The sequence below is a fragment of the Bolinopsis microptera genome, chromosome 8 (assembly GCF_026151205.1).
Source record: "Bolinopsis microptera isolate Bmic1 chromosome 8, MBARI_Bmic_1.0, whole genome shotgun sequence".
Taxonomy (NCBI): Eukaryota; Metazoa; Ctenophora; class Tentaculata; order Lobata; family Bolinopsidae; genus Bolinopsis; species Bolinopsis microptera.
The window spans coordinates 9,292,748-9,319,733 of record NC_087079.1 but is presented as its reverse complement, the minus strand read 5'-3'; the positions used below and the strand labels follow the sequence as shown (position 1 = coordinate 9,319,733).

At 40.7% G+C, this 26,986-nt stretch overlaps 2 protein-coding genes across 3 annotated transcripts in view; both read left to right on the top strand.

The window, feature by feature from the left end:
• Positions 1-26,986, top strand: part of LOC134819580 (uncharacterized) — a 776,807-nt gene that overhangs the window by 418,902 nt on the left and 330,919 nt on the right. The window lies entirely within an intron of this gene.
• On the top strand, positions 14,364-16,208 carry LOC134820138 (uncharacterized). The gene is made up of 2 exons (XM_063830360.1): positions 14,364-14,870; positions 16,155-16,208. The coding sequence occupies exons 1-2, from the start codon at positions 14,364-14,366 to the stop codon at positions 16,206-16,208; spliced, it is 561 nt and encodes a 186-aa protein (XP_063686430.1).

The window sequence follows — 26,986 nt, the reverse complement described above, 5'->3', positions numbered from 1 at the left end:
ATACCCGATGTGCCGCAAGACTTCGCAGCAGAATGAGTTGGAATTACCCAGACGAAATAATACTATTTTGTGACGATTACAGCGACCAAACCAACTGCTCGGACCCATCTAGAGTGGGTATAGAATGCCAAGTTCGTGGATACAACACCAGTTGCCAAGCAGATCATCTGCCTGAAATCATTACACGTCCAAACCATTCCCATCAACTCCATACCACAAATATGTGACGATGGGATCGATAAGGCGTGCGTTGAAAGCAGTGGCTCTTGTTTTATACACAAACACCTTTTGTGTGATGGTCACCCAGATTGCGGTGATAGTAGTGACGAACGTCTAGACCTATGCCAAATTATGACCACAAAGAAATGTACGAGAAGGTATATTTCCCAGGTTATGGATGACATTGTCTTTCCTTTTGCATGGGTGCATGACGGACTGGTCGACTGCACGAATGGTGAAGATGAAAAGGTGCATTGGCCAACTTGTGGAAAGGGGTCAACATTCGCCTTGTTAGTCACGATGAAACTGAATGTGACGAGGTATTCATATGTTACAACTCGGACCTAAGGTTTGTTAGCTTTTCCAACCTATGTGATAGGAAAGAATCTTGCGGTAATGAAATTGAGATATGCAGTGTGTCGAGAATTCAAACTATACCTTTTGCAAAAGCTACAAGAGATAGCAAGATGAAAATACGAATGCAACATTGCCTAGCAGGACTTATTGAAATATCAAATCTTACCAACCAATATTGTTCAAGAGTAAGTTTCCTTTTCCCTGACACAGACATCTTTGGGCGGAACAAAACTACTGAGATAATTTTACCAGACGCAAAGAAAGATTGCAGATACTTTTTTGGAGAGTATTACGTTTTTGCAAGCTGTTTGGGACGTTGCATGAATGCAACTTGCCCACTAAGAAGATCGATTAGGTGGGACTCTTGCAGTGGACAATTCGATAGGGATAAGATATTCACCCAGACAAAGAAGGTCAACTTACTTTCCTGATCAAAGATTTCAAAACAGGAAAACTCGGCAATGATTTATTCCTTTGTGAAAACGGCAAATGTATCACTTATGACAAAGTATGCGACCTGGCTGATGATTGTGGAGATAGTTCAGATGAGTCAGGGTGCACTAACCACTTTAAGTGCCCATAAATCTGGGGTGTACCTTCCAATCACCCAGAAATTGTGATAAAACTGTTCACTGCTCCGATATTTCAGACGAATGCAATGAAAGTTGTGGACAAGAAATCGTTAACAGCAGTTCCTTAAGCTTGTTGGTTGGACCATTGGAGTGTTAGCTCTCATCTTAAATTGTGTGTCAGTATTTAAGAACATCTCTAGTATCAGAGCTACAAAATCAGAAGCTGCACTTCTCAACAAGAGCTTGGTTTTTTTCTAATCAGCATGGGTGACCTCATGATGGTATCTACCTTACCATGATCTCGGTTTACAATACTTATCACAGTAAAACGTACTGCTCGATTCAACTAAACTGGCTTCTAGTAACATCTGTGTCGCTTAGGCATCATAAGCACTACCGGCTCCCAAGTATCTTTGCTATCCATGACTGCTTTGGGCTTACTGAGAGCTTTCGGTGTATATAATAACAATTTAGTGATACCTAAGGAAGTCACAAACAAAAGTTTGATAAAAGTGGTCGTAATACTTTTCACTATCTTGATGGTATCATCAGTTATTTCTTGGCTGCCTTTAGTTGAAGAACTCGAAGATTTCTTTGTGAATGGTATGAAATACGAAAATTCAAAACTCACTGTTTATTGGCTGTCCGGATAAATATGTACACCGAGAAATACTTCAGAAGTATTATGGCAGGATAGCAGCCGAGGACCTCACTTGGGCTCAAATAAAGGTTCTTGTAGACGCTATTTTTTCCAATGACTTACGGAGGGATTTCTCGTTACAAACTTTCGTTCTATGGTAACGCACCTGTCTGTTTATTTAAGTATTATGTCAAAAGGAATGATCCTCAACAGGGCTTTGTTTTCTTGATCATTTGCATTAATTTCGCGTGTTTTGTCACTATAGCAGTTTCTTATATGGCAATAGTGATTAAGGTAAAGAAATCTGCAAGAAGACTGGACAAAATCGCTACAAAACAGACAAAGAAAAAAAATATCAAACTGCAAAAAGTTACTCAATGGATTATCTTTACGGATTTTGCATGCTGGGTACCTTTTATCATTACTTGTTGCTTCATTATGCCGACATTTTAGATGCAACGCCATGGTATCCCTTATTTTCAATTCTGTTTTACCAATAAATTCGGTGATTAACCCTCTTCTATACGACATATCTCTGAGAACATCACTTTATTCCATGTTTAACAAACTTAAACGAAAAGTAGTCGCTTTCTTTATTTTACAGCAGCAGCAGCAGCAGCAGCTGAAACAAACAGCAGCTGAAACACCAGCAGCTAAAACACAGCAACAGCAGCAGCTGAAACACCAGCAGCAGCAGCTGAAACACCAGCAGCTGAAACACCAGCAGCTGAAACACCAACAACAGCAGCAGCTGATAACACCAGCAGCTGAAACACCAGCAGCTGAAACACCAACAACAGCAGCAGCTGAAACACCAGCAACACCAGCAGCTAAAACACCAGCAGCTCAACACCAGCAACAGCAGCAGCTGAAACAGCAGCAGCAGCTGAAACACCAACAGCTAAAAACACCAGCAACAGCAGGCAGCTGGAAACACCAGCAGATGAAACACCAGCAGCTGAAACACAGCAACACCAGCTGCTGAAACACCCAACAGCAAAAGCAGGTAGCAGCATCAGTAGCAGAAGAAATGGTAGCAGAAACAGAAACAAAGACAGCATCAGTATCATTATCAGTACCAGCATCAATTTCACCATTAGCAGCAGTATTAGTAGCAGTAGAGACAGTAGCAATAGTAGCAGAAACAGTGTCAGCATCAGTTTCAGCATCAGCTTCAGCATCAGTATCATTATCAGTACCAGCATCAATATCACCATTAGCAGCAGTATTAATAGCAGTAGAGACAGTAGCAATAGTAGCAGAAACAGTGTCAGCATCAGTTTCAGCATCAGCTTCAGCATCAGCATCAGCATCAGTAACAGCAGCAGGTAGAAACAGCAGAAGACGAAATAAAACCAGACGAAACAGAAGAAATAGTAGCAGCAGACGAAACAACAGCAGTAGCAGTAGAAAAACGCAGAAGGGCAAACATAACCGGTGTAACTGTAAGATCAATTTGACTATTGATTCCGTTAAAATAAATCAGGGAACCACTTTCTGAGAACATTTTCTCCGGCCCATTTATTTATTATTTGGTCACGGTTAGACACCACAAAAATAGGTCGCACATTATATTTACTCGGCATAACCAACTCTGGCAAATACGCTGGTTATTTTAAATCTATCAAATAGTAACATTTGTAACCAGCGCCGGGCGCTGGTTATTTTAAATTTATTGAATTGTGGTGTATTTCAAATCTATTGAATTTAAATCAATCTATTGAATTGAAATCTCCACATTTGTAAGTTTTGTTAACAATCAATATATATTCTTCAATTATGTTTGATGTGAGATAACGTTTAATTTATAGAGTACTAATGATCCTGATGAGTAAACACTCTCTTGAAAAAGAAAAGTCTAAGTCTATCCGGTGGCGGACCTTGGATCATGAAATTTACCCCCAAAGAGATCAGACCATGTCATCCGGCCAATGACCAATCAGTGACGATTAATTGGTGATGTGATCGATCCATCAGTAGAATTCGATTGACCTAGAAATTGGCTAGATAGTAGATAGGGTTCACATGACTACTTTGTACATGTACAAAATATATCAATATGTATATAGTAACTATTTGACCAAAACCCATAATCATGGGTAGAGTGTACCGCTGTCAGTGTCTCTCTTTTCCAAACAAAAGGAAATGATATTAATTTGAATAACTGTCCGCAAATGCAAATTGATACCGAGAATGAAATCGGTCGCTCGCTTTTTCCATTCATTCACGGCTTAAGAATTGTAATAAAGCTTATTGAGCACCTTTTCACCAATTTTGATCTGGAGCAATCCATCAGTAAGGAAAAGGGTCCAAGCTGTAAATCCGTTTTTTATCCTTGCATCTCTCAGCGCTGGTGGTGTTTGGCACTGGGCACAACCTCCCGCGAGGAAGATGCCTTTTAGGTTCCACTGGAACTGACTGAGCATCGTTCTTTTGACGTCGAAAAAGAAGATTGTGTCATAAGTTCTCAGATTGGGGTTGGATAGTTTTCTTTTGATTGGTCGGCGTCGACGGTAAGCCTTCCTTACGGTGGTTTTCACAAGGCGTCCCCATTCTCCAACTCCTGCTGCTGGAGAGAGTGACTCCCAAATTATATACCATAAATATATTAAACATAGATATCGACAACAGACTCCGAGAGTCTTGAAGTTCTGTTACCACCGCCCCTGGTGCAACCCCGCCGGGTTAACGACGGAGAGACAGGGACTTCCAGGAGAGGTCATGGCCTGCTACGTGCAACTCGAAGGAGTATGCAATGTTCTTGTAACGTCACTGTAGACCGCTCCTCTATCGTTGTTTTGAGTGTCCGATTCAAAACCAAATCCTGGAGTACACGAGACGTGGAAGCCTGTGAGCGTGTTAGAGTCTGTTAAGTGTTAGAGTCCTAGGGTTACACGAGACGTCGTAGCCTGTGAGCGTGTAAAATCCTAGGGTTACACGAGACATGGAAACCTGTGAGCGTGTAGACCGCTCCTCTATCGTTGTTTTGAGTGTCCGATCCAAGACCAAATCCTAGGGTACATGAGACGTGGAAGCCTGTGAGCGTGTTAGAGTCTGTTAAGTGTTAGAGTCCCAGGGTTACACGAGACTTGGTAGCCTGTGAGCGTGTACACCGCTCCTCTATCGTTGTTTTGAGTGTCCGATCCAAAACCAAATCCTGGGGTTACACGTCATGTGGGAGCCTGTGAGCGTGTTAGTTTCCTGCGGAAGGTGTTATTTGCCTGTGGGAAAAGCGGTTATGCTGCGGTTCTAAGGTTAGTAGAGGCTATTAGAGCCTTTCCTTTGTTGTAGGGATGGCTAGTCCCTTCCTTTGCATAGGTTAGAAACACCCATGCACCTCCCGTTCGAGCCACACACCCCACACCGCGTGGAGGTTCGGTGAGGTTTTTCGTGGGGCTTGGGGTTGGATCATGATACTTCTTTTGGAATTGAAGAGATCTTGTTTTACTGCACACTTCATGCTGGAACAAAATCCACACTCCTTTGTCCAGCAGTATCATGTTCGGCGTTGTACTGAAAGGTTGAATAAATATTACATCACTTCACATATCATGCCGTCAAAATAGTTGGTATAACAGATAACTATAGTTTGTCATTTTCAACAAAAGATCTAGGCATGTGTGCTTTTAAGTTCTAAGTAACAAATTGTAAAATGTTTCGTAAAGGATGGTAGTAACTCCCATCCATTTACAATTGTGATAAATTAAGCAGCACTACCGTACCCAGAGGCAGTACTCTGAAATAAAGATTTGATAAACCTCAGCTTATTGGACACTATAACTAGCTATTACCGCCTTTATCCCAAAGTACTAAGTATCGGCCTGAAAGCAACCCGAGGCCTAAGGGGTTTCTAGAGAGTGTCATCAATGTAATAAACCTAAAGTTAAACTGATTAAAATTCGTAAGCCGTGAATAAATGGAAAAAGTGAGCGGCTGATTACATTCTCGGTATCATTTTGATGGGTTTTGGTAAAATCTATCTATACATTATTATTTATTATATATACATATATAATACTTCACCGTTCACGACAATCTGTTTTAAACAGGGGTTCCAGAAAACCCACTTCCCGATACTCCTGAAATTTGAAACTTTTTTTTTGCAGTCGATTTGGTAGGGACTACGGGTGGAAGATGAATAATTAAAACTCCAACAGCATGAAGCATCTTGTTCCCTTCATTGTGCTGATTCCGGGAAGTCTTCTCTTTACGCCCTCATCATACTGTAGAATGAGGTATCGTTCATTTAAAATTGGGTAATTATAGGGCTGCAGTCAAAGATTGCAGCCCAATTAAGAGCTGATCAATTGCAGCTACTTGTAGTTGTACCATACAAGGGATAACTGAAGTCACGTGACATTCGGTCCAATATCGTATTTGGTCAACGTCTAGACGCCCTGCAAAATTTCAGATCTCCAACTCAATTTCAACATGGTTTTTAATTTTGAGGCACCTGAATATGGTGATTTTGGGTTTTTTTAACCGAATTTCGTAAAACATTAACAGTGTTGGCGCGTATTTTGTGCAAATTTCTTCATTCTTAAAAACCTCCACACTGTGACAATATAGGCAGGAATTTTAAATGATTTTTCCTCTAGAGTTGTATTATTATTGTCAGTGGTGATGATATAACCAGCCCTGCTTCCTGAATCTGTGCGTGGCTCGTCTGTGTAGCAGTTATATCGCTGGATGGGATTCTGTTAATGGTGTTTTGCAGGAAGTCTCTGAATTCGGTATGACTATGTTTGCGCCAGGAGTTGTAACGGAAAAATTGGTATTGAAAGATCTCTCTCTGCTCGAGATGGTAATCGTTTATTGATGGTGATGTGAGTTGTGGTTGTCCATTTTCCATAGGTGATAGTTTCTAGGGAGAGGCTACCGTTGGCGTGCAGCCTAGCTGCACCCTTTGCTACTTCACCTCTAAGGAAAAGTATAATATCTGAAATGTCAGCGTCCAGCGAGGTGGCTCAGTGCGACGAAGGGAGTGCAATTGGCATGACATTGACACCACACATGATTCTAAGTGCCAGTGCCTGAAATCTTTGAACTTCTTTGCAAATTGTGCTCTGTTTGAGTCACCTGATCCATATACTGCAGCAGTATAAGGTTACGATATGTCTAACAACAGCGGTTGTACATCCACTTTGTCGGGTCCGGCAGCCTTCAAAGTCATATATGTATAGTATATAGTAAATAATAATAAAAAGACTATCTTATTGATTGAACATGAATATAACATAACGCTCATATGCCAACATTTTTGCACCTTTTATTGAAATAAAAAGCTTTTAGTCGTTGCGAAGTCATGAAAACCAAACATAAAATAGTCATGTGCTTTTTCGCACTTCTTTACAAATATTTCCTATAAATATCAAGTTGAAAATGATCAGTCATACTGTACTTTAACTTATAGTTATAGTTATATTGTCAAACCGCAAACAATCGTTCGAGATGGAATTATTTTATGCTGCTTGTCAGTGGCGTAACCTTGCCTGTTGGCGCCCCCCTGCCGAAAAAAGCGCCCCCCTGTTGGCGCCCTCTCCCCTTTTGGTGCCCCTCCCTAAAAATGAACAAATTAGGTGATTTTAAAGAATACGCCGGTAAAATCTCTAAAAAAGTGTGTATCTAGAGCAAAACGCGCAGTTTTGCTAGTACTTTAGTTAAGTTTTCGAAATTGTCCCACATTCAAACGACGATTTGGCGCCCCCCTAAGACGGCGCCCCCCTGCACAGCGGGGGTCAGCAGGGCCTTTCGTTACGCCACTGCTGCTTGTATCTTTCATCGCTTATGGTTGATCATGATGATATTGATAATTCAGTTTGTTTCTATGGGTACGGCTAAAAAGAACAATAAATATTTCCACAATTATAGTAATAAGTACAAATAGTAATACAATAAATCAATAACTACTCATTTTTCCCGAGATCCATGACTCAAAGTGCCGAAGGGTTAGCGAACAAGGTTTTTTATCGTGTATGCTAGCTCGCGACCGTCGTGCGTACGCGTACGTACATACTTACGTGCCCTCGGATCGCGCACATTTATCGCCTACGTTCCTATGGCTATGGCTATACCTTCGCAAAGTTATTTTGCGAGATAATCTGAATTGAATAATTGTTGGCGCGCGGCGCTGAACTGACCAAGTACTACATTGTTAATTTCACCATGTACATATCCAATTAGGCACAATGTTCGTGACGAAAGCCTTACGTATTGCTTTCATCATTCATTGCATCCGCTTGATACTATTGGTAACCCAGTTTGGTTCTATGAGTATGGCTCAAACAAACGGTGATTACATTCAGAATAGTAAGTCTATCGGTTCTTTTGCGATAGTCAAAACGCGACAACTAGCGCTGGATAGCGACAACTAGCGCTGGCTAGCGCTGGCTAGCGCTGGCCAGCGCTAGCTGACGAGTAATAGCGCAAAAATTTTTGCGCTGGATATCGATGGCCAGCGCTGGCCAGCGCTGGCTATCGCTTTGCGCTGGCCAGCGCTGGCCAGCGCTAGTTGTCGCTATCCAGCGCTAGTTGTCGCTATCCAGCGCTAGTTATCGAACTGTTTTCTGCGATGGCCAGTTGCGCTGGCCATCGCAAACTATCGCGTGCGACAGGTGTCGCATAGCCAGCGACAACTAGCGCTGGATAGCGACAACTAGCGCTGGATGGCGACAACTAGCGCTGGATGGCGACAACTAGCGCTGGATAGCGACAATTATCGAACATATATATTTTGCGCTGGCCAGCGTTATCAGCGCTGGATAGCGACAACTAGCGCTGGATGGCGACAACTAGCGCTGGATAGCGCTAGTTGTCGCCATCCAGCGCTAGTTGTCGCGTTTTGACTATCGCAAAAGAACCAGTCTATCAATAGTACAATTTTGTACTTCGTAGGACCTAAAATGTGGGGATTTCTACCCTCAGATGACTGAGATACATATTTGTTTGTTTGGATATCATTCATAGCTAGGGTTTAATACAAGATTGGTTTCTGAGCGATTACAGCAAATCGCATATATGACTCTTTATAAACTCTTAATCACTCTGTATAACTTTAAATATCAAGAAAACAGTTCACTTCGAAGTCAAATTCTTCCAGGCAGTCTTACTCCAACTTGCGAGATTCAAAATAATGGAGGCTTTCTCAAGTACGTCTGCGAAGAACTAGCGAACTCAACATCAGGTCATCTTGGTTTCCACAAATGAGTGAACTCATCACTATTCTATAAGTCCTTCATCGCCAGAAGCGGCAGGTATTATTTATATATATTTTTTCTTTCTCCTTCTCCGTGTCCTTCTCCCTTTACTGATTAAATTAACCAATTATAATTGATCAAACAACCAATGGTTAATGATTAATGTGCGGTACCATTATCTACATTATCAGATAATATTCTGAGGTACCATATTATCTCAGTCACTGCCTCACTGGGACACTGTCCAGTACTGTCCAACATTGTACTCAAGAGAACAATGTTGATATAGCTAGCTGCCTGTGTTATATTTTCAGGATTTCCTACGCTTCAGTTGATGAACTATGCAAAAATGACTTACATCACTACCAAGCCTGTGGAATAGAATCAGTGATTCGTCCAATAAGCCCATTTTCTAGTTTTTGCAACTAGTTCGATGGCAGGTAATGATTTTATCATCAAATTAAATTAGTTAACATAATATATCAATATATGTAGTTCATTATTACAATTTGAACTAACAGTAGCTGCCCAACTTAGAGAGTGTCGGATATGATTGATGCAGTTGTGGTACACATTGACGGTTTTTAATACAATAATACTTTGGCTGTTGATGATATTCTCGGAACCCTAGCGGGAAATTATCAGTGCTCAGTGTTCACGACTTTTCGGGGATATAATTCCCGGAGATAATTATAAAGTTTCTAGATACGACCGGATTGTTGAGTGAGAATTAGCGGGATGAGCCGGGTTAACAAATTTCCGGAATTGGGTGTATACTTATTTGTGTGTGTTTGAAAAAATATGATTCGTTTTTGCTCTCTTGAGTGTGGGTCGATCTCTACTATAGTACTACCTGTAAAACAAAATATGTGTTGTCGACGTTTCGGCTACATGAATTTGTCATAGACGAACACTCAGTGCTGTCTATCAGTTAGATACTGCTCCGCAAGATCTATTTGAAATAAATACATTTTTGTGCCGTGTCTATATATATTTAATAACTATATAATATATATGATTAATAATTAGTAGTATAATTATGTATATTATACCTAAGACGAGTCGGTCAGTGTTCTCTTTAGTAACTTTGATTCGATATAATTCTATTTACCTAATTTTTCTCAAACCAGGTGAATACCCATGTGGATATCTTGCCTGAAACAAATGTCACAGTGGAATACATTTACACATATTACTCATACGGCTGATATCCACTCTGACGGAATTTTTGGGGTTCGTTCCTGCGATGGGAAGAATGACTGCCTTAACACAAACCTTGATGAAGCTTTCTGTGAATATCAAAAAGACTCTGAACTGTGTGATCTTATTTGCTCCCCATATGGTGATTGCACCGGACGAACAGTTTTGTAATGGTTTTGAGTACGGTGGTCAGTGTGGAGAGTTTTTGGACAACAATCTGATGAACCAAACTTGGTATTTTACTGCAAACTATGGGTGTGTGACGGGGTAAAAGACTGTAATGATGGGAGCGATGAAAAGGATTGTGTGATCAATGAAATGACAACAAACGTGCCTCAATTTAAGAAAAGGGGGTTTATAGTACCGCTTCATAATTATACCCGATGTGCCGCAAGACCTTCGCAGCAGAATGAGTTGGAATTACCAGACGAAATAATACTATTTGTGACGATTACAGCGACCAAACCAACTGCTCGGACCCATCTAGAGTGGGTATAGAATGCCCAGTTCGTGGATACAACACCACTGTTGCCAAGCAGATCATCTGCCTGAAATCATTACACGTCCAAACCATTCCCATCAACTCCATACCACAAATATGGACGATGGGATCGATTAAGGCGTGCGTTGAAAGCAGTGCTCTTGTTTTATACACAACACCTTTTGTGTGATGGTCACCCAGATTGCGGTGATAGTAGTGACGAACGTCTAGACCTAGGCAAATTATGATCCACAAGAAATGTACGAGAAGGTATATTTTCCCAGGTTATGGATGACATTGTCTTTCCCTTTTGCATGGGAGCATGACGGACTGGTCGACTGCACGAATGGTGAAGATGAAAAGGTGCATTGGCCAACTTGTGGAAAGGGGTCAACATTCGCCTTGTTAGTCACGATGAAACAGAATGTGACGAGGTATTCATATGTTACAACTCGGACCTAAGGTTTGTTAGCTTTTCCAACCTATGTGATAGGAAAGAATCTTGCGGTAATGAAATGAGATATGCAGTGTGTCGAGAATTCAAACTATACTTTTGCAAAAGCTACAAGAGATAGCAAGAATGAAAATACGAATGCAACATTGCCTAGCAGGACTTATTGAAATATCAAATCTTACCAACCAATATTGTTCAGAGTAAGTTTCCTTTTCCCCTGACACAGACTTCTTTGGGCGGAACAAAACTACTGAGATAATGTTACCAGACGCAAAGAAAGATTGCAGATACTTTTTTGGAGAGTTATTACGTTTTTGCAAGCTGTTTGGGACGTTGCATGAATGCAACTTGCCCACTAAGAAGTATCGATAGGGTGGGGACTCTTGCAGTGGACAATTCGATAGGGATTAGATATTCACCCCAGGACAAAGAAGGTCAACTTACTTTCCTGATCAAAGATTTCAATACAGGGAAAACTCGGCAATGATTTATTCTTTGTGAAAACGGCAAATGTAATCACTTATGACAAAGTATGCCGACCTGGCTGATGATTGTGGAGATAGTTCAGATGAGTCAGGGTGCACTAACCACTTTAAGTGCCATAAATCTGGGGGTGTACCTTCCAATCACCCAGAAATGTGATAAAACTGTTCACTTGCTCCGATATTTCAGACGAATGCAATGAAAGTTGTGGACAAGAAATCGTTAACAGCAGTTTCCTTAAGCTTGTTGGTTGGACCATTGGAGTGTTAGCTCTCATCTTAAATTGTGTGTCAGTATTTAAGAAATCTCTAGTATACAGAGCTACAAAATCAGAAGCTGCACTTCTCAACAGAAGCTTGGTTTTTCTAATCAGCATGGGTGACCTCATGATTGGTATCTACCTTACCATGATCTCGGTTTACAATACTTATCACAGTAAAACGTACTGCTCGATTCAACTAAACTGGCTTTAATAATAATAATAATAGGATTATGGCCACATAGCCATCTCGACAAAACTTAAAACCCAACTGCACTCTACGCTATTGCAGTTCGCAACAATATTTTCAAAAGAAAAATGTTCCTATCCGGACATGTAATGATTAATTATTTTAAGGACGTTAACATGTAGTTCTGAATTTAACAATCAAGTTACATTGATTCCCTCGGTATTTAGCAATTCAATGGTTTATTAGAACAGAAATATGCATATGAATCATGCTCACATGTATTTATTTTGACATCAAGGTTTCGCTGAGATCCCAGAAGTGACCCTTTGACGATGCTCCACTCGCTATCAGTTCATTTTTATAACATTGAAGTCGAGCTTTGAATGCGTCTACTGAACTGGCTTCTTTAACCGAACTTGGGTACTTTGTTCCAGTAATTGGCAACCGGTTACTGAGGACCTGAATTTCCTCTTTTATCTTTTAGGATCTTGGTACCACTACGTGATATCCTGAAAAGATCTGGTCCATAGTCCACTTTACCCGTCGTTATTTAAAGGTTTCAATAAGATCACCCCTCATACGGCGCGCTCCAGTAGTGTTGTTAACTGGAGGATTCTCAGTCTCTCATCGTATGGTAGGATACCAATCCCGTCGATTATTCGTGTAAATTCTCTCTGAACATCTTCTATCTTCTTATAGTACCTCCAGTTTCCGTGCTCTGCTGGTAGATTCCACACTTGCACAGCGTATTCGATGTGAGGTCGAACTAGAGTTCGGTAGACATTTAGCATAAACAAATTTGTTACGGCAGATCAAGCTTCGTTTGATCCAGCCTATAACAGACTTTGCTTTTTTCACGGACTTATCTATATGGTCACTCCAGTCCAGGTTTCCTGGTAGTTAGAACTCCAAGAATCCTTTTCTGACTTCACTTGGGGGAGGCATTCCCCATTCATGAAGTACTCATGCGATTGGATTGTTACGCCCAATATGTAGTACCTTACACTTTGCCATCCTCTCACATTGAATTTAGGAGCCTTCCTTCTCCCACGCATTGAGTTTTCAGTATTCATCTTGTGCAACACTGTGCTTAGCTGTGCTCGTTACTAGCTTAAGATCGTCAGCAAAGAGTGTACGAAGCTCTCAATTCCATCAGGGAGATCATTATGAAGAGCAGGAAGAGCAGGGGCGCCCAGCACGGTTCCTTGAGGGACCCCAGATGTTACAGCAAAGACTCTAGAAAAATGATGATCAACCCTGACCACGAAATGTTCTTCTGTTAGAAAGTCTTCCACGACTGCAAGGGTGTTGCCAGATATTCCAAAGGATTGCAATTTTCTCAGCAATCGTTTGTGTGGTACAGAATCGAAAGCCTTCTGAAAATCGAGATACAGTATATCAGCTGACCCGTCCTTCTCTAGTATCTCACTGACAATGTCCATACATTCCAGGAGGTTCGAGACGCAGGATCTTTTGTGTAACATCTGTGTCGCTTTAGGCATCATAAGCACTACCGGCTCCCAAGTATCTTTGCTATCCATGACTGCTTTGGGCTTACTGAGAGCTTTCGGTGTATATAATAACAATTTAGTAGATACCTAAGGAAGTCACAAACAAAAGTTTGATAAAAGTGGTCGTAATACTTTTCACTATCTTGATGGTATCATCAGTTATTCTTGGCCTGCCTTTAGTTGAAGAACTCGAAGATTTCTTTGTGGAATGGTATGAAATACGAAATTCAAACTCACTGTTTATTGGCTGTCCGGATAAATATGTACACCGAGAAATACTTCAGAAGTATATGGCAGGATAGCAGCCGAGGAACCTCACTTGGGCTCAATAAAGGTTCTTGTAGACGCTATTTTTTCCAATGACTACGGAGGGATTTCTCGTTACAAACTTTCGTTCTATGGTAAACGCACCTGTCTGTTTATTTAAGTATTATGTCAAAAGGATGATCCTCAACAGGGCTTTGTTTTCTTGATCATTTGCATTAATTTCGCGTGTTTTGTCACTATAGCAGTTTCTTATATGGCAATAGTGATTAAGGTAAAGAAATCTGCAAGAAAGCTGGACAAAATCGCTACAAAACAGACAAAGAAAAAAATATCAAACTGGCAAAAAGTTACTCAATGGATTACTTTACGGATTTTGCATGCTGGGTACCTTTTATCATACTTGTTGCTTTCATTATGCCGACCATTTTAGATGCAACGCCATGGTATCCCTTATTTTCAATTCTTGTTTTACCAATAAATTCGGTGATTAACCCTCTTTCTATACGACATATCTCTGAGACATCACTTTATTCCATGTTTAACAAACTTAAACGAAAAGTAGTCGCTTTCTTTTATTGTTACAGCAGCAGCAAGCAGCAGCAGCTGAAAACAACAGCAGCTGAAACACCAGCAGCTAAAACACCAGCAACAGCAGCAGCTGAAACACCAGCAGCAGCAGCTGAAACACCAGCAGCTGAAACACCAGCAGCTGAAACACCAACAACAGCAGCAGCTGAAACACCAGCAGCTGAAACACCAGCAGCTGAAACACCAACAACAGCAGCAGCTGAAACACCAGCAACACCAGCAGCTAAAACACCAGCAGCTCAAACACCAGCAACAGCAGCAGCTGAAACAGCAGCAGCAGCTGAAACACCAACAGCTAAAACACCAGCAACAGCAGCAGCTGAAACACCAGCAGATGAAACACCAGCAGCTGAAACACCAGCAACACCAGCAGCTGAAACACCAACAGCAAAAGCAGTAGCAGCATCAGTAGCAGAAGAAATGGTAGCAGAAACAGAAACAAAGACAGCATCAGTATCATTATCAGTACCAGCATCAATTTCACCATTAGCAGCAGTATTAGTAGCAGTAGAGACAGTAGCAATAGTAGCAGAAACAGTGTCAGCATCAGTTTCAGCATCAGCTTCAGCATCAGTATCATTATCAGTACCAGCATCAATATCACCATTAGCAGCAGTATTAATAGCAGTAGAGACAGTAGCAATAGTAGCAGAAACAGTGTCAGCATCAGTTTCAGCATCAGCTTCAGCATCAGCATCAGCATCAGTAACAGCAGCAGTAGAAACAGCAGAAGACGAAATAAAACCAGACGAAACAGAAGAAATAGTAGCAGCAGACGAAACAACAGCAGTAGCAGTAGAAACAGCAGAAGGGCAAACATAACGGTGTAACTGTAAGATCAATTTGACTATTGATTCCGTTAAAATAAATCAGGGAACCACTTTCTGAGAACATTTTCTCCGGCCCATTTATTTATTATTTGGTCACGGTTAGACACCACAAAAATAGGTCGCACATTATATTTACTCGGCATAAACCAACTCTGGCAAATACCGCTGGTTATTTTAAATCTATCAAATAGTAACATTTGTAACCAGCGCCGGGCGCTGGTTATTTTAAATTTATTGAATTGTGGTGTATTTCAAATCTATTGAATTTAAATCAATCTATTGAATTGAAATCTCCACATTTGTAAGTTTTGTTAACAATCAATATATATTCTTCAATTATGTTTGATGTGAGATAACGTTTAATTTATAGAGTACTAATGATCCTGATGAGTAAACACTCTCTTGAAAAAGAAAAGTCTAAGTCTATCCGGTGGCGGACCTTGGATCATGAAATTTACCCCCAAAGAGATCAGACCATGTCATCCGGCCAATGACCAATCAGTGACGATTAATTGGTGATGTGATCGATCCATCAGTAGAATTCGATTGACCTAGAAATTGGCTAGATAGTAGATAGGGTTCACATGACTACTTTGTACATGTACAAAATATATCAATATGTATATAGTAACTATTTGACCAAAACCCATAATCATGGGTAGAGTGTACCGCTGTCAGTGTCTCTCTTTTCCAAACAAAAGGAAATGATATTAATTTGAATAACTGTCCGCAAATGCAAATTGATACCGAGAATGAAATCGGTCGCTCGCTTTTTCCATTCATTCACGGCTTAAGAATTGTAATAAAGCTTATTGAGCACCTTTTCACCAATTTTGATCTGGAGCAATCCATCAGTAAGGAAAAGGGTCCAAGCTGTAAATCCGTTTTTTATCCTTGCATCTCTCAGCGCTGGTGGTGTTTGGCACTGGGCACAACCTCCCGCGAGGAAGATGCCTTTTAGGTTCCACTGGAACTGACTGAGCATCGTTCTTTTGACGTCGAAAAAGAAGATTGTGTCATAAGTTCTCAGATTGGGGTTGGATAGTTTTCTTTTGATTGGTCGGCGTCGACGGTAAGCCTTCCTTACGGTGGTTTTCACAAGGCGTCCCCATTCTCCAACTCCTGCTGCTGGAGAGAGTGACTCCCAAATTATATACCATAAATATATTAAACATAGATATCGACAACAGACTCCGAGAGTCTTGAAGTTCTGTTACCACCGCCCCTGGTGCAACCCCGCCGGGTTAACGACGGAGAGACAGGGACTTCCAGGAGAGGTCATGGCCTGCTACGTGCAACTCGAAGGAGTATGCAATGTTCTTGTAACGTCACTGTAGACCGCTCCTCTATCGTTGTTTTGAGTGTCCGATTCAAAACCAAATCCTGGAGTACACGAGACGTGGAAGCCTGTGAGCGTGTTAGAGTCTGTTAAGTGTTAGAGTCCTAGGGTTACACGAGACGTCGTAGCCTGTGAGCGTGTAAAATCCTAGGGTTACACGAGACATGGAAACCTGTGAGCGTGTAGACCGCTCCTCTATCGTTGTTTTCAGTGTCCGATCCAAGACCAAATCCTAGGGTACATGAGACGTGGAAGCCTGTGAGCGTGTTAGAGTCTGTTAAGTGTTAGAGTCCCAGGGTTACACGAGACTTGGTAGCCTGTGAGCGTGTACACCGCTTCTCTATCGTTGTTTTGAGTGTCCGATCCAAAACCAAATCCTGGGGTTACACGTCATGTGGGAGCCTGTGAGCGTGTTAGTTTCCTGCGGAAGGTGTTATTTGCCTGTGGGAAAAGCGGTTATGCTGCGGTTCTAAGGTTAGTAGAGGCTATTAGAGCCTTTCCTTTGTTGTAGGGATGGCTAGTCCCTTCCTTTGCATAGGTTAGAAACACCCATGCACCTCCCGTTCGAGCCACACACCCCACACCGCGTGGAGGTTCGGTGAGGTTTTTCGTGGGGCTTGGGGTTGGATCATGATACTTCTTTTGGAATTGAAGAGATCTTGTTTTACTGCACACTTCATGCTGGAACAAAATCCACACTCCTTTGTCCAGCAGTATCATGTTCGGCGTTGTACTGAAAGGTTGAATAAATATTACATCACTTCACATATCATGCCGTCAAAATAGTTGGTATAACAGATAACTATAGTTTGTCATTTTCAACAAAAGATCTAGGCATGTGTGCTTTTAAGTTCTAAGTAACAAATTGTAAAATGTTTCGTAAAGGATGGTAGTAACTCCCATCCATTTACAATTGTGATAAATTAAGCAGCACTACCGTACCCAGAGGCAGTACTCTGAAATAAAGATTTGATAAACCTCAGCTTATTGGACACTATAACTAGCTATTACCGCCTTTATCCCAAAGTACTAAGTATCGGCCTGAAAGCAACCCGAGGCCTAAGGGGTTTCTAGAGAGTGTCATCAATGTAATAAACCTAAAGTTAAACTGATTAAAATTCGTAAGCCGTGAATAAATGGAAAAAGTGAGCGGCTGATTACATTCTCGGTATCATTTTGATGGGTTTTGGTAAAATCTATCTATACATTATTATTTATTATATATACATATATAATACTTCACCGTTCACGACAATCTGTTTTAAACAGGGGTTCCAGAAAACCCACTTCCCGATACTCCTGAAATTTGAAACTTTTTTTTGCAGTCGATTTGGTAGGGACTACGGGTGGAAGATGAATAATTAAAACTCCAACAGCATGAAGCATCTTGTTCCCTTCATTGTGCTGATTCCGGGAAGTCTTCTCTTTACGCCCTCATCATACTGTAGAATGAGGTATCGTTCATTTAAAATTGGGTAATTATAGGGCTGCAGTCAAAGATTGCAGCCCAATTAAGAGCTGATCAATTGCAGCTACTTGTAGTTGTACCATACAAGGGATAACTGAAGTCACGTGACATTCGGTCCAATATCGTATTTGGTCAACGTCTAGACGCCCTGCAAAATTTCAGATCTCCAACTCAATTTCAACATGGTTTTTAATTTTGAGGCACCTGAATATGGTGATTTTGGGTTTTTTTAACCGAATTTCGTAAAACATTAACAGTGTTGGCGCGTATTTTGTGCAAATTTCTTCATTCTTAAAAACCTCCACACTGTGACAATATAGGCAGGAAGTTTAAATGATTTTTCCTCTAGAGTTGTATTATTATTGTCAGTGGTGATGATATAACCAGCCCTGCTTCCTGAATCTGTGCGTGGCTCGTCTGTGTAGCAGTTATATCGCTGGATGGGATTCTGTTAATGGTGTTTTGCAGGAAGTCTCTGAATTCGGTATGACTATGTTTGCGCCAGGAGTTGTAACGGAAAAATTGGTATTGAAAGATCTCTCTCTGCTCGAGATGGTAATCGTTTATTGATGGTGATGTGAGTTGTGGTTGTCCATTTTCCATAGGTGATAGTTTCTAGGGAGAGGCTACCGTTGGCGTGCAGCCTAGCTGCACCCTTTGCTACTTCACCTCTAAGGAAAAGTATAATATCTGAAATGTCAGCGTCCAGCGAGGTGGCTCAGTGCGACGAAGGGAGTGCAATTGGCATGACATTGACACCACACATGATTCTAAGTGCCAGTGCCTGAAATCTTTGAACTTCTTTGCAAATTGTGCTCTGTTTGAGTCACCCTGATCCATATACTGCAGCAGTATAAGGTTACGATATGTCTAACAACAGCGGTGTACATCCACTTTGTCGGGTCCGGCAGCCTTCAAAGTCATATATGTATAGTATATAGTAAATAATAATAAAAAGACTATCTTATTGATTGAACATGAATATAACATAACGCTCATATGCCAACATTTTTGCACCTTTTATTGAAATAAAAAGCTTTTAGTCGTTGCGAAGTCATGAAAACCAAACATAAAATAGTCATGTGCTTTTTCGCACTTCTTTACAAATATTTCCTATAAATATCAAGTTGAAAATGATCAGTCATACTGTACTTTAACTTATAGTTATAGTTATATTGTCAAACCGCAAACAATCGTTCGAGATGGAATTATTTTATGCTGCTTGTATCTTTCATCGCTTATGGTTGATCATGATGATATTGATAATTCAGTTTGTTTCTATGGGTACGGCTAAAAAGAACAATAAATATTTCCACAATTATAGTAATAAGTACAAATAGTAATACAATAAATCAATAACTACTCATTTTTTCCCGAGATCCATGACTCAAAGTGCCGAAGGGTTAGCGAACAAGGTTTTTTATCGTGTATGCTAGCTCGCGACCGTCGTGCGTACGCGTACGTACATACTTACGTGCCCTCGGATCGCGCACATTTATCGCCTACGTTCCTATGGCTATGGCTATACCTTCGCAAAGTTATTTTGCGAGATAATCTGAATTGAATAATTGTTGGCGCGCGGCGCTGAACTGACCAAGTACTACATTGTTAATTTCACCATGTACATATCCAATTAGGCACAATGTTCGTGACGAAAGCCTTACGTATTGCTTTCATCATTCATTGCATCCGCTTGATACTATTGGTAACCCAGTTTGGTTCTATGAGTATGGCTCAAACAAACGGTGATTACATTCAGAATAGTAAGTCTATCGGTTCTTTTGCGATAGTCAAAACGCGACAACTAGCGCTGGATAGCGACAACTAGCGCTGGCTAGCGCTGGCTAGCGCTGGCCAGCGCTAGCTGACGAGTAATAGCGCAAAAATTTTGCGCTGGATATCGATGGCCAGCGCTGGCCAGCGCTGGCTATCGCTTTGCGCTGGCCAGCGCTGGCCAGCGCTAGTTGTCGCTATCCAGCGCTAGTTGTCGCTATCCAGCGCTAGTTATCGAACTGTTTTCTGCGATGGCCAGTTGCGCTGGCCATCGCAAACTATCGCGTGCAACAGTGTCGCATAGCCAGCGACAACTAGCGCTGGATAGCGACAACTAGCGCTGGATGGCGACAACTAGCGCTGGATGGCGACAACTAGCGCTGGATAGCGACAATTATCGAACATATATATTTTGCGCTGGCCAGCGTTATCCAGCGCTGGATAGCGACAACTAGCGCTGGATGGCGACAACTAGCGCTGGATAGCGCTAGTTGTCGCCATCCAGCGCTAGTTGTCGCGTTTTGACTATCGCAAAAGAACCAGTCTATCAATAGTACAATTTTGTAACTTCGTAGGACCTAAAATGTGGGATTTCTACCCTCAGATGACTGAGATACATATTTGTTTGTTTGGATATCATTCATAGCTAGGGTTTAATACAAAGATTGGTTTCTGAGCGATTACAGCAAATCGCATATATGACTCTTTATAAACTCTTAATCACTCTGTATAACTTTAAATATCAAGAAAACAGTTCACTTCGAAGTCAAATTCTTCCAGGCAGTCTTACTCCAACTTGCGAGATTCAAAATAATGGAGGCTTTCTCAAGTACGTCTGCGAAGAACTAGCGAACTCAACATCAGGTCATCTTGGTTTCCACAAATGTGTGAACTCATCACTATTCTATAAGTCCTTCATCGCCAGAAGCGGCAGGTATTATTTATATATATTTTTTCTTTCTCCTTCTCCGTGTCCTTCTCCCTTTACTGATTAAATTAACAATTATAATTGATCAAACAACCAATGGTTAATGATTAATGTGCGGTACCATTATCTACATTATCAGATAATATTCTGAGGTACCATATTATCTCAGTCACTGCCTCACTGGACACTGTCCAGTACTGTCCAACATTGTACTCAAGAGAACAATGTTGTTATAGCTAGCTGCCTGTGTTATATTTTCAGGATTTCCTACGCTTCAGTTGATGAACTATGCAAAAATGACTTACATCACTACCAAGCCTGTGGAATAGAATCAGTGATTCGTCCAATAAGCCCATTTTCTAGTTTTGCAACTAGTTCGATGGCAGGTAATGATTTTATCATCAAATTAAATTAGTTAACATAATATATCAATATATGTAGTTCATTATTACAACTTGAACTAACAGTAGGTGCCCAACTTAGAGAGTGTCGGATATGATTGATGCAGTTGTGGTACACATTGACGGTTTTTAATACAATAATACTTTGGCTGTTGATGATACTCTCGGAACTCTAGCGGGAAATTATCAGTGCTCTGTGTTCACGACTTTTCGGGGATATAATTCCCGGAGATAATTATAAGGTTTCTAGATACGACCGGATTGTTGATCGAGAATTAGCGGGATGAGCCGGGTTAACAAATTTCCGGAATTGGGTGTATACTTATTTGTGTGTGTTTGAAAACATATGATTCGTTTTTGCTCTCTTGAGTGTGGGTCGATCTCTACTATAGTACTAACTGTAAAACAAAATATGTGTTGTCGACGTTTCGGCTACATGAATTTGTCATAGACGAACACTCAGTGCTGTCTATCAGTTAGAACCTGCTCCGCAAGATCTATTTGAAATAAATACGTTTTTGTGCCGTGTCTATATATATTTAATAACTATATAATATATATCATATATATATGATTAATAATTAGTAGTATAATTATGTATATGATACCTAAGACGAGTCCGTCAGTGTTATCTTTGGTAACTTTTGATAACTTATATATAAGAGAGGACAATGAAAACACAATTAATGATAATGACAATTAATGTAAAAGTCAATCAACAATGATTAAGGATACTTACGAAAGATCACTGTAATTATCTCTATTAGTCTTACCTGAATAACCACGGCTAACCACACACTCACACTCACTAGACTAACAATGATAATACTAATACCAAATTATAATTGTCAATACCAATTATACTAATCACTAATATAAAACTGGGACTTCACTGCTACAATAACTGTGTCTTCTGTAGTTCTTCGGCTCTTCAAGTAATACGATAATTACGATACAATTGTCCTACAATTGTAAAGTTCTTAACACCGAACCTCTTAACACTGCACACTGAACTGATCTGATACACCGATCGTTCTATAAAGTTCTTCACACCGAACTGTTCCGCACACTTAGCTGATCTTGACACCGAACGGCTAAGTAGAAGTAATAACCACAGACAACCACATCTACAAAAAGCATTTCCAAAGGGCAGGTAGACAGCAGCTCCTAAGGGCAAGTAAACAGCAGCTCCTAAGTCATGTTCCTATAAGTGAAATAGTTTTTTGTTAGCAATAGTTATTAACCCTAAGGATGAATATAAACCAATATAACATCATTAACAACTTTAATTCAACTTAATTCTGTTGACCTAATTTTCTCAAACCAGGTGAATACCCATGTGGATATCTTTGCCTGAAACAAATGCCACAGATGAATACATTTACTCATATTGTTCACACGGCTGACATCCACTCTGACGGAATTTTTGGGGTTCGTTCTTGCGATGGGAAGAATGACTGCCTTAACACAAACCTTGATGAAGCTTTCTGTGAATATCAAAAAGACTCTGAACTGTGTGATCTTATTTGCTCCCCATATGGTGATTGCACGGACGAACAGTTTTGTAATGGTTTTGAGTACGGTGTTCAGTGTGGAGAGTTTTTGGACAACAATCTGATGCACCAAACTTGGTATTTTACTGCAAACTTTGTGTGTGACGGGGTAAAAGACTGTAATGATGGGAATGATGAAAAATATTGTGTGATCAATGAAATGACAACAACGTGCCTCAATTTAAGAAAAGGGGTTATAGTACCGCTTCATAATTATACCCGATGTGCCGCAAGACTTCGCAGCAGAATGAGTTGGAATTACCCAGACGAAATCATACTATTTTGTGACGATTACAGCGACCAAACCAACTGCTCGGACCCATCTAGAGTGGGTATAGAATGCCCAGTTCGTGGATACAACACCACTGTTGCCAAGCAGATCATCTGCCTGAAATCATTACACGTCCAAACCATTCCCATCAACTCCATACCACAAATATGTGACGATGGAATCGATAAGGCGTGCGTTGAAAGTAGTGGCTCCTGTTTTATACACAAACACCTTTTGTGTGATGGTCACCCAGATTGCGGTGATAGTAGTGACGAACGTCTAGACCTATGCCAAATTATGACCACAAAGAAATGTACGAGAAGGTATCTTTCCCATGTTATGGATGACATTGTCTTTCCTTTTGCATGGGTGCATGACGGACTGGTCGACTGCACGAATGGTGAAGATGAAAAGGTGCATTGGCCAACTTGTGGAAAGGGGTCAACATTCCGCCTTGTTAGTCACGATGAAACTGAATGTGACGAGGTATTCATATGTTACAACTCGGACCTAAGGTTTGTTAGCTTTTCCAACCTATGTGATAGGAAAGAATCTTGCGGTAATGAAATTGAGATATGCAGTGTGTCGAGAATTCAAACTATACCTTTTGCAAAAGCTACAAGAGATAGCAAGATGAAAATACGAATGCAACATTGCCTAGCAGGACTTATTGAAATATCAAATCTTACCAACCAATATTGTTCAAGAGTAAGTTTCCTTTTCCCTGACACAGACATCTTTGGGCGGAACAAAACTACTGAGATAATTTTACCCGACGCAAAGAAAGACTGCAGATACTTTTTTGGAGAGTATTACGTTTTTGCAAGCTGTTTGGGACGTTGCATGAATGCAACTTGCCCACTAAGAAGATCGATTAGGTGGGACTCTTGCAGTGGACAATTCGATAGGGATAAGATATTCACCCCAGACAAAGAAGGTCAACTTACTTTCCTGATCAAAGATTTCAAAACAGGAAAACTCGGTAATGATTTATTCCTTTGTGAAAACGGCAAATGTATCACTTATGACAAAGTATGCGACCTGGCTGATGATTGTGGAGATAGTTCAGATGAGTCGGGGTGCACTAACCACTTTAAGTGCCATAAATCTGGCGTGTACCTTCCAATCACCCAGAAATGTGATAAAACTGTTCACTGCTCCGATATTTCAGACGAATGCAATGAAAGTTGTGGACAAGAAATCGTTAACAGCACTTTCCTTAAGCTTGTTGGTTGGACCATTGGAGTGTTAGCTCTCATCTTAAATTGTGTGTCAGTATTTAAGAACATCTCTAGTATCAGAGCTACAAAATCAGAAGCTGCACTTCTCAACAAGAGCTTGGTTTTTCTAATCAGCATGGGTGACCTCATGATTGGTATCTACCTTACCATGATCTCGGTTTACAATACTTATCACAGTAAAACGTACTGCTCGATTCAACTAAACTGGCTTTCTAGTAACATCTGTGTTTCTTTAGGCATCATAAGCACTACCGGCTCCCAAGTATCTTTGCTATCCATGACTGCTTTGGGCTTACTGAGAGCTTTCGGTGTATATAATAACAATTTAGTGATACCTAAGGAAGTCACAAACAAAAGTTTGATAAAAGTGGTCGTAATACTTTTCACTATCTTGATGGTATCATCAGTTATTTCTTGGCTGCCTTTAGTTGAAGAACTCGAAGATTTCTTTGTGAATGGTATGAAATACGAAAATTCAAACTCACTGTTTATTGGCTGTCCGGATAAATATGTACACCGAGAAATACTTCAGAAGTATTATGGCAGGATAGCAGCCGAGGACCTCACTTGGGCTCAAATAAAGGTTCTTGTAGACGCTATTTTTTCCAATGACTACGGAGGGATTTCTCGTTACAAACTTTCGTTCTATGGTAACGCACCTGTCTGTTTATTTAAGTATTATGTCAAAAGGAATGATCCTCAACAGGGCTTTGTTTTCTTGATCATTTGCATTAACCCATTAGGGACGACGAGTTTTAAAGTTTGCCGATTTTGATGCCGTTTAACACACTAGGTCACATTACAGCAAAAATGAGATATCCAAAAAAGCTAATCTGTATCTCGTTTACTTTAAAAGATACAGCTATGGTCGCATACGACCCACTCGTCCGGGTCACAAACGACCCATCACGGTTTTTCGGCTATTACTTCTGAAACAAAGACGTTAGGATAAAATAAAAACTGTTGCATAAGTTAAAAACATATGGTCAATACTGTGTGACTCTAACTTTTCAAAAATAGAGAATTTGGGTCAATAACGACCCACTCGGCTCACTTGCTTATTACTACATTTGTCCGTGTAACTTCTTGAATTCAGCCTAAAACATGACATCATAAGTGCAAACATGCCTCTCAGCAAGTGATTATCATCATAAACTGCGAAAAATCGGTTAAATGGGTCATTAGCGACCCACTAGGACCACAAAATTGATTAATTAAATATAATGTTGTCAAACTATTACAAATATTAGTATAAAAACATGTTATATCTTGGTCATTACTCCTGTACGTTGATTTAACTTTTAAAATCGATCAACTGGGTCAATAACGACCCACTCGGAAGTTGAACCACGTTATTAATTATCAGTATCATGCTGTTCCACCATCAAGAAAGACACTCGTAGGTCTTAATTCCACGCAAACCACGCCGGGTGGATGACCACTAGCCCTCCTGAGATTTGGAGTCTCAAGGTGATCTGTGCAGATCACGTCACCCAATCACTGACGAATAATGGGCAGAATTGGATTGATAGGTAGGTGAGTTTATCAGCTGTTAGTACACGACCGTAATGTCGTGAGACAACAAACAACGTGCCTATCTTTTCCCGATTCCTAAAAAGTCCAAGAAGAACTATACAACTGCTGGATTCAGATTTCAGATGGCTGCGTCTACTCATTTCGCAGCTTCCTTTCTTTACTTCTTAGGGGCCGTTCACATTGACATAATATTACGTAATCACTTATTGGACAATTTTTAGCCCCGCCCCCCCCCCACACCCCACCACACAGCTATTATGTCAAAATTACACTAGCGTAATCATTAGGAAACCCCCCTCTCTCTCGGCCGATTACGTAATACTTGGTTTCGTTTTGAAAGCTGCCTCGTTGTTGCGGGGTTGTTACCCACAACGACGTAGTTGTCTGAGAGATTGCAGATTGCAGTACCACCAGCCAGATGGGGGGGGGGGGGGCTTTTTCCTTGTCCTTCTTCACAGAGCTGTACATTCAGCCATCTGAATGCAGCAGTTGTTTAGTTATTCTTGTACTTTCTAGGAATGTCAAACAGATTGGCATGTTGGATTAGAATATGCAATTTGACCGCTCTTCTTTCAGTATTTACCCAAGGTTACAGGATATCTCGTAAACTTCGTTCAGGGGATTTTTCTTGAGTGACATGATCTGATCACCGTGGGACCCTGGGTCTCAAGCGGTGAGTTGTAGCAGGTCGTTTACCAAGATTCGAAATTGACGAAAAAGGTAACAGAATCTAATAAGCAACAACAACAGCATGGCTATAACCTAGCAAGTTAGGAACGAGGGCCGATCTCCTTTTCTTTTACGACACGGCCACGGTCCTTTCGGTACAGATTTCCACACACCATAGTCAGGACGCAACTCCAGGCATATGCAGTCGTGTTATTCTCGCAGCTCTTTGATGAGTGATGACTGCCCTTCAGTTGGCCCTGGATCTCAGAAGGTCTAGTTGTCAGCCACCGTGGTTTGTGTGGAATTAAGACCTACGAGTGTCTTTCTTGATGGTGGAACAGCATGATAATTAATGAAGTGGTTCAACTTCCGAGTGGGTCGTTATTGACCCAGTCGATCGATTTTAAAAGTTAAATCATCGTACAGGAGTAATGACCAAGATATAATATGTTTTTATACTAATATTTGTAATAGTTTGACTACATTATATTTAATTAATCAATTTTGTGGTCCTAGTGGGTCGCTAATGACCCATTTAACCGATTTTTCGCAATTTATGA

Coding starts and splice junctions, on each gene's coding strand:
- LOC134820138 (XM_063830360.1), top strand. CDS start 14,364: ATGTTTAACAAACTTAAACGAAAAGTAGTCGCTTTCTTTTATTGTTAC. Junction 14,871..16,154: donor CAGAAACAAAGACAGCATCA/GTATCATTATCA, acceptor TGCATCTCTCAG/CGCTGGTGGTGTTTGGCACT.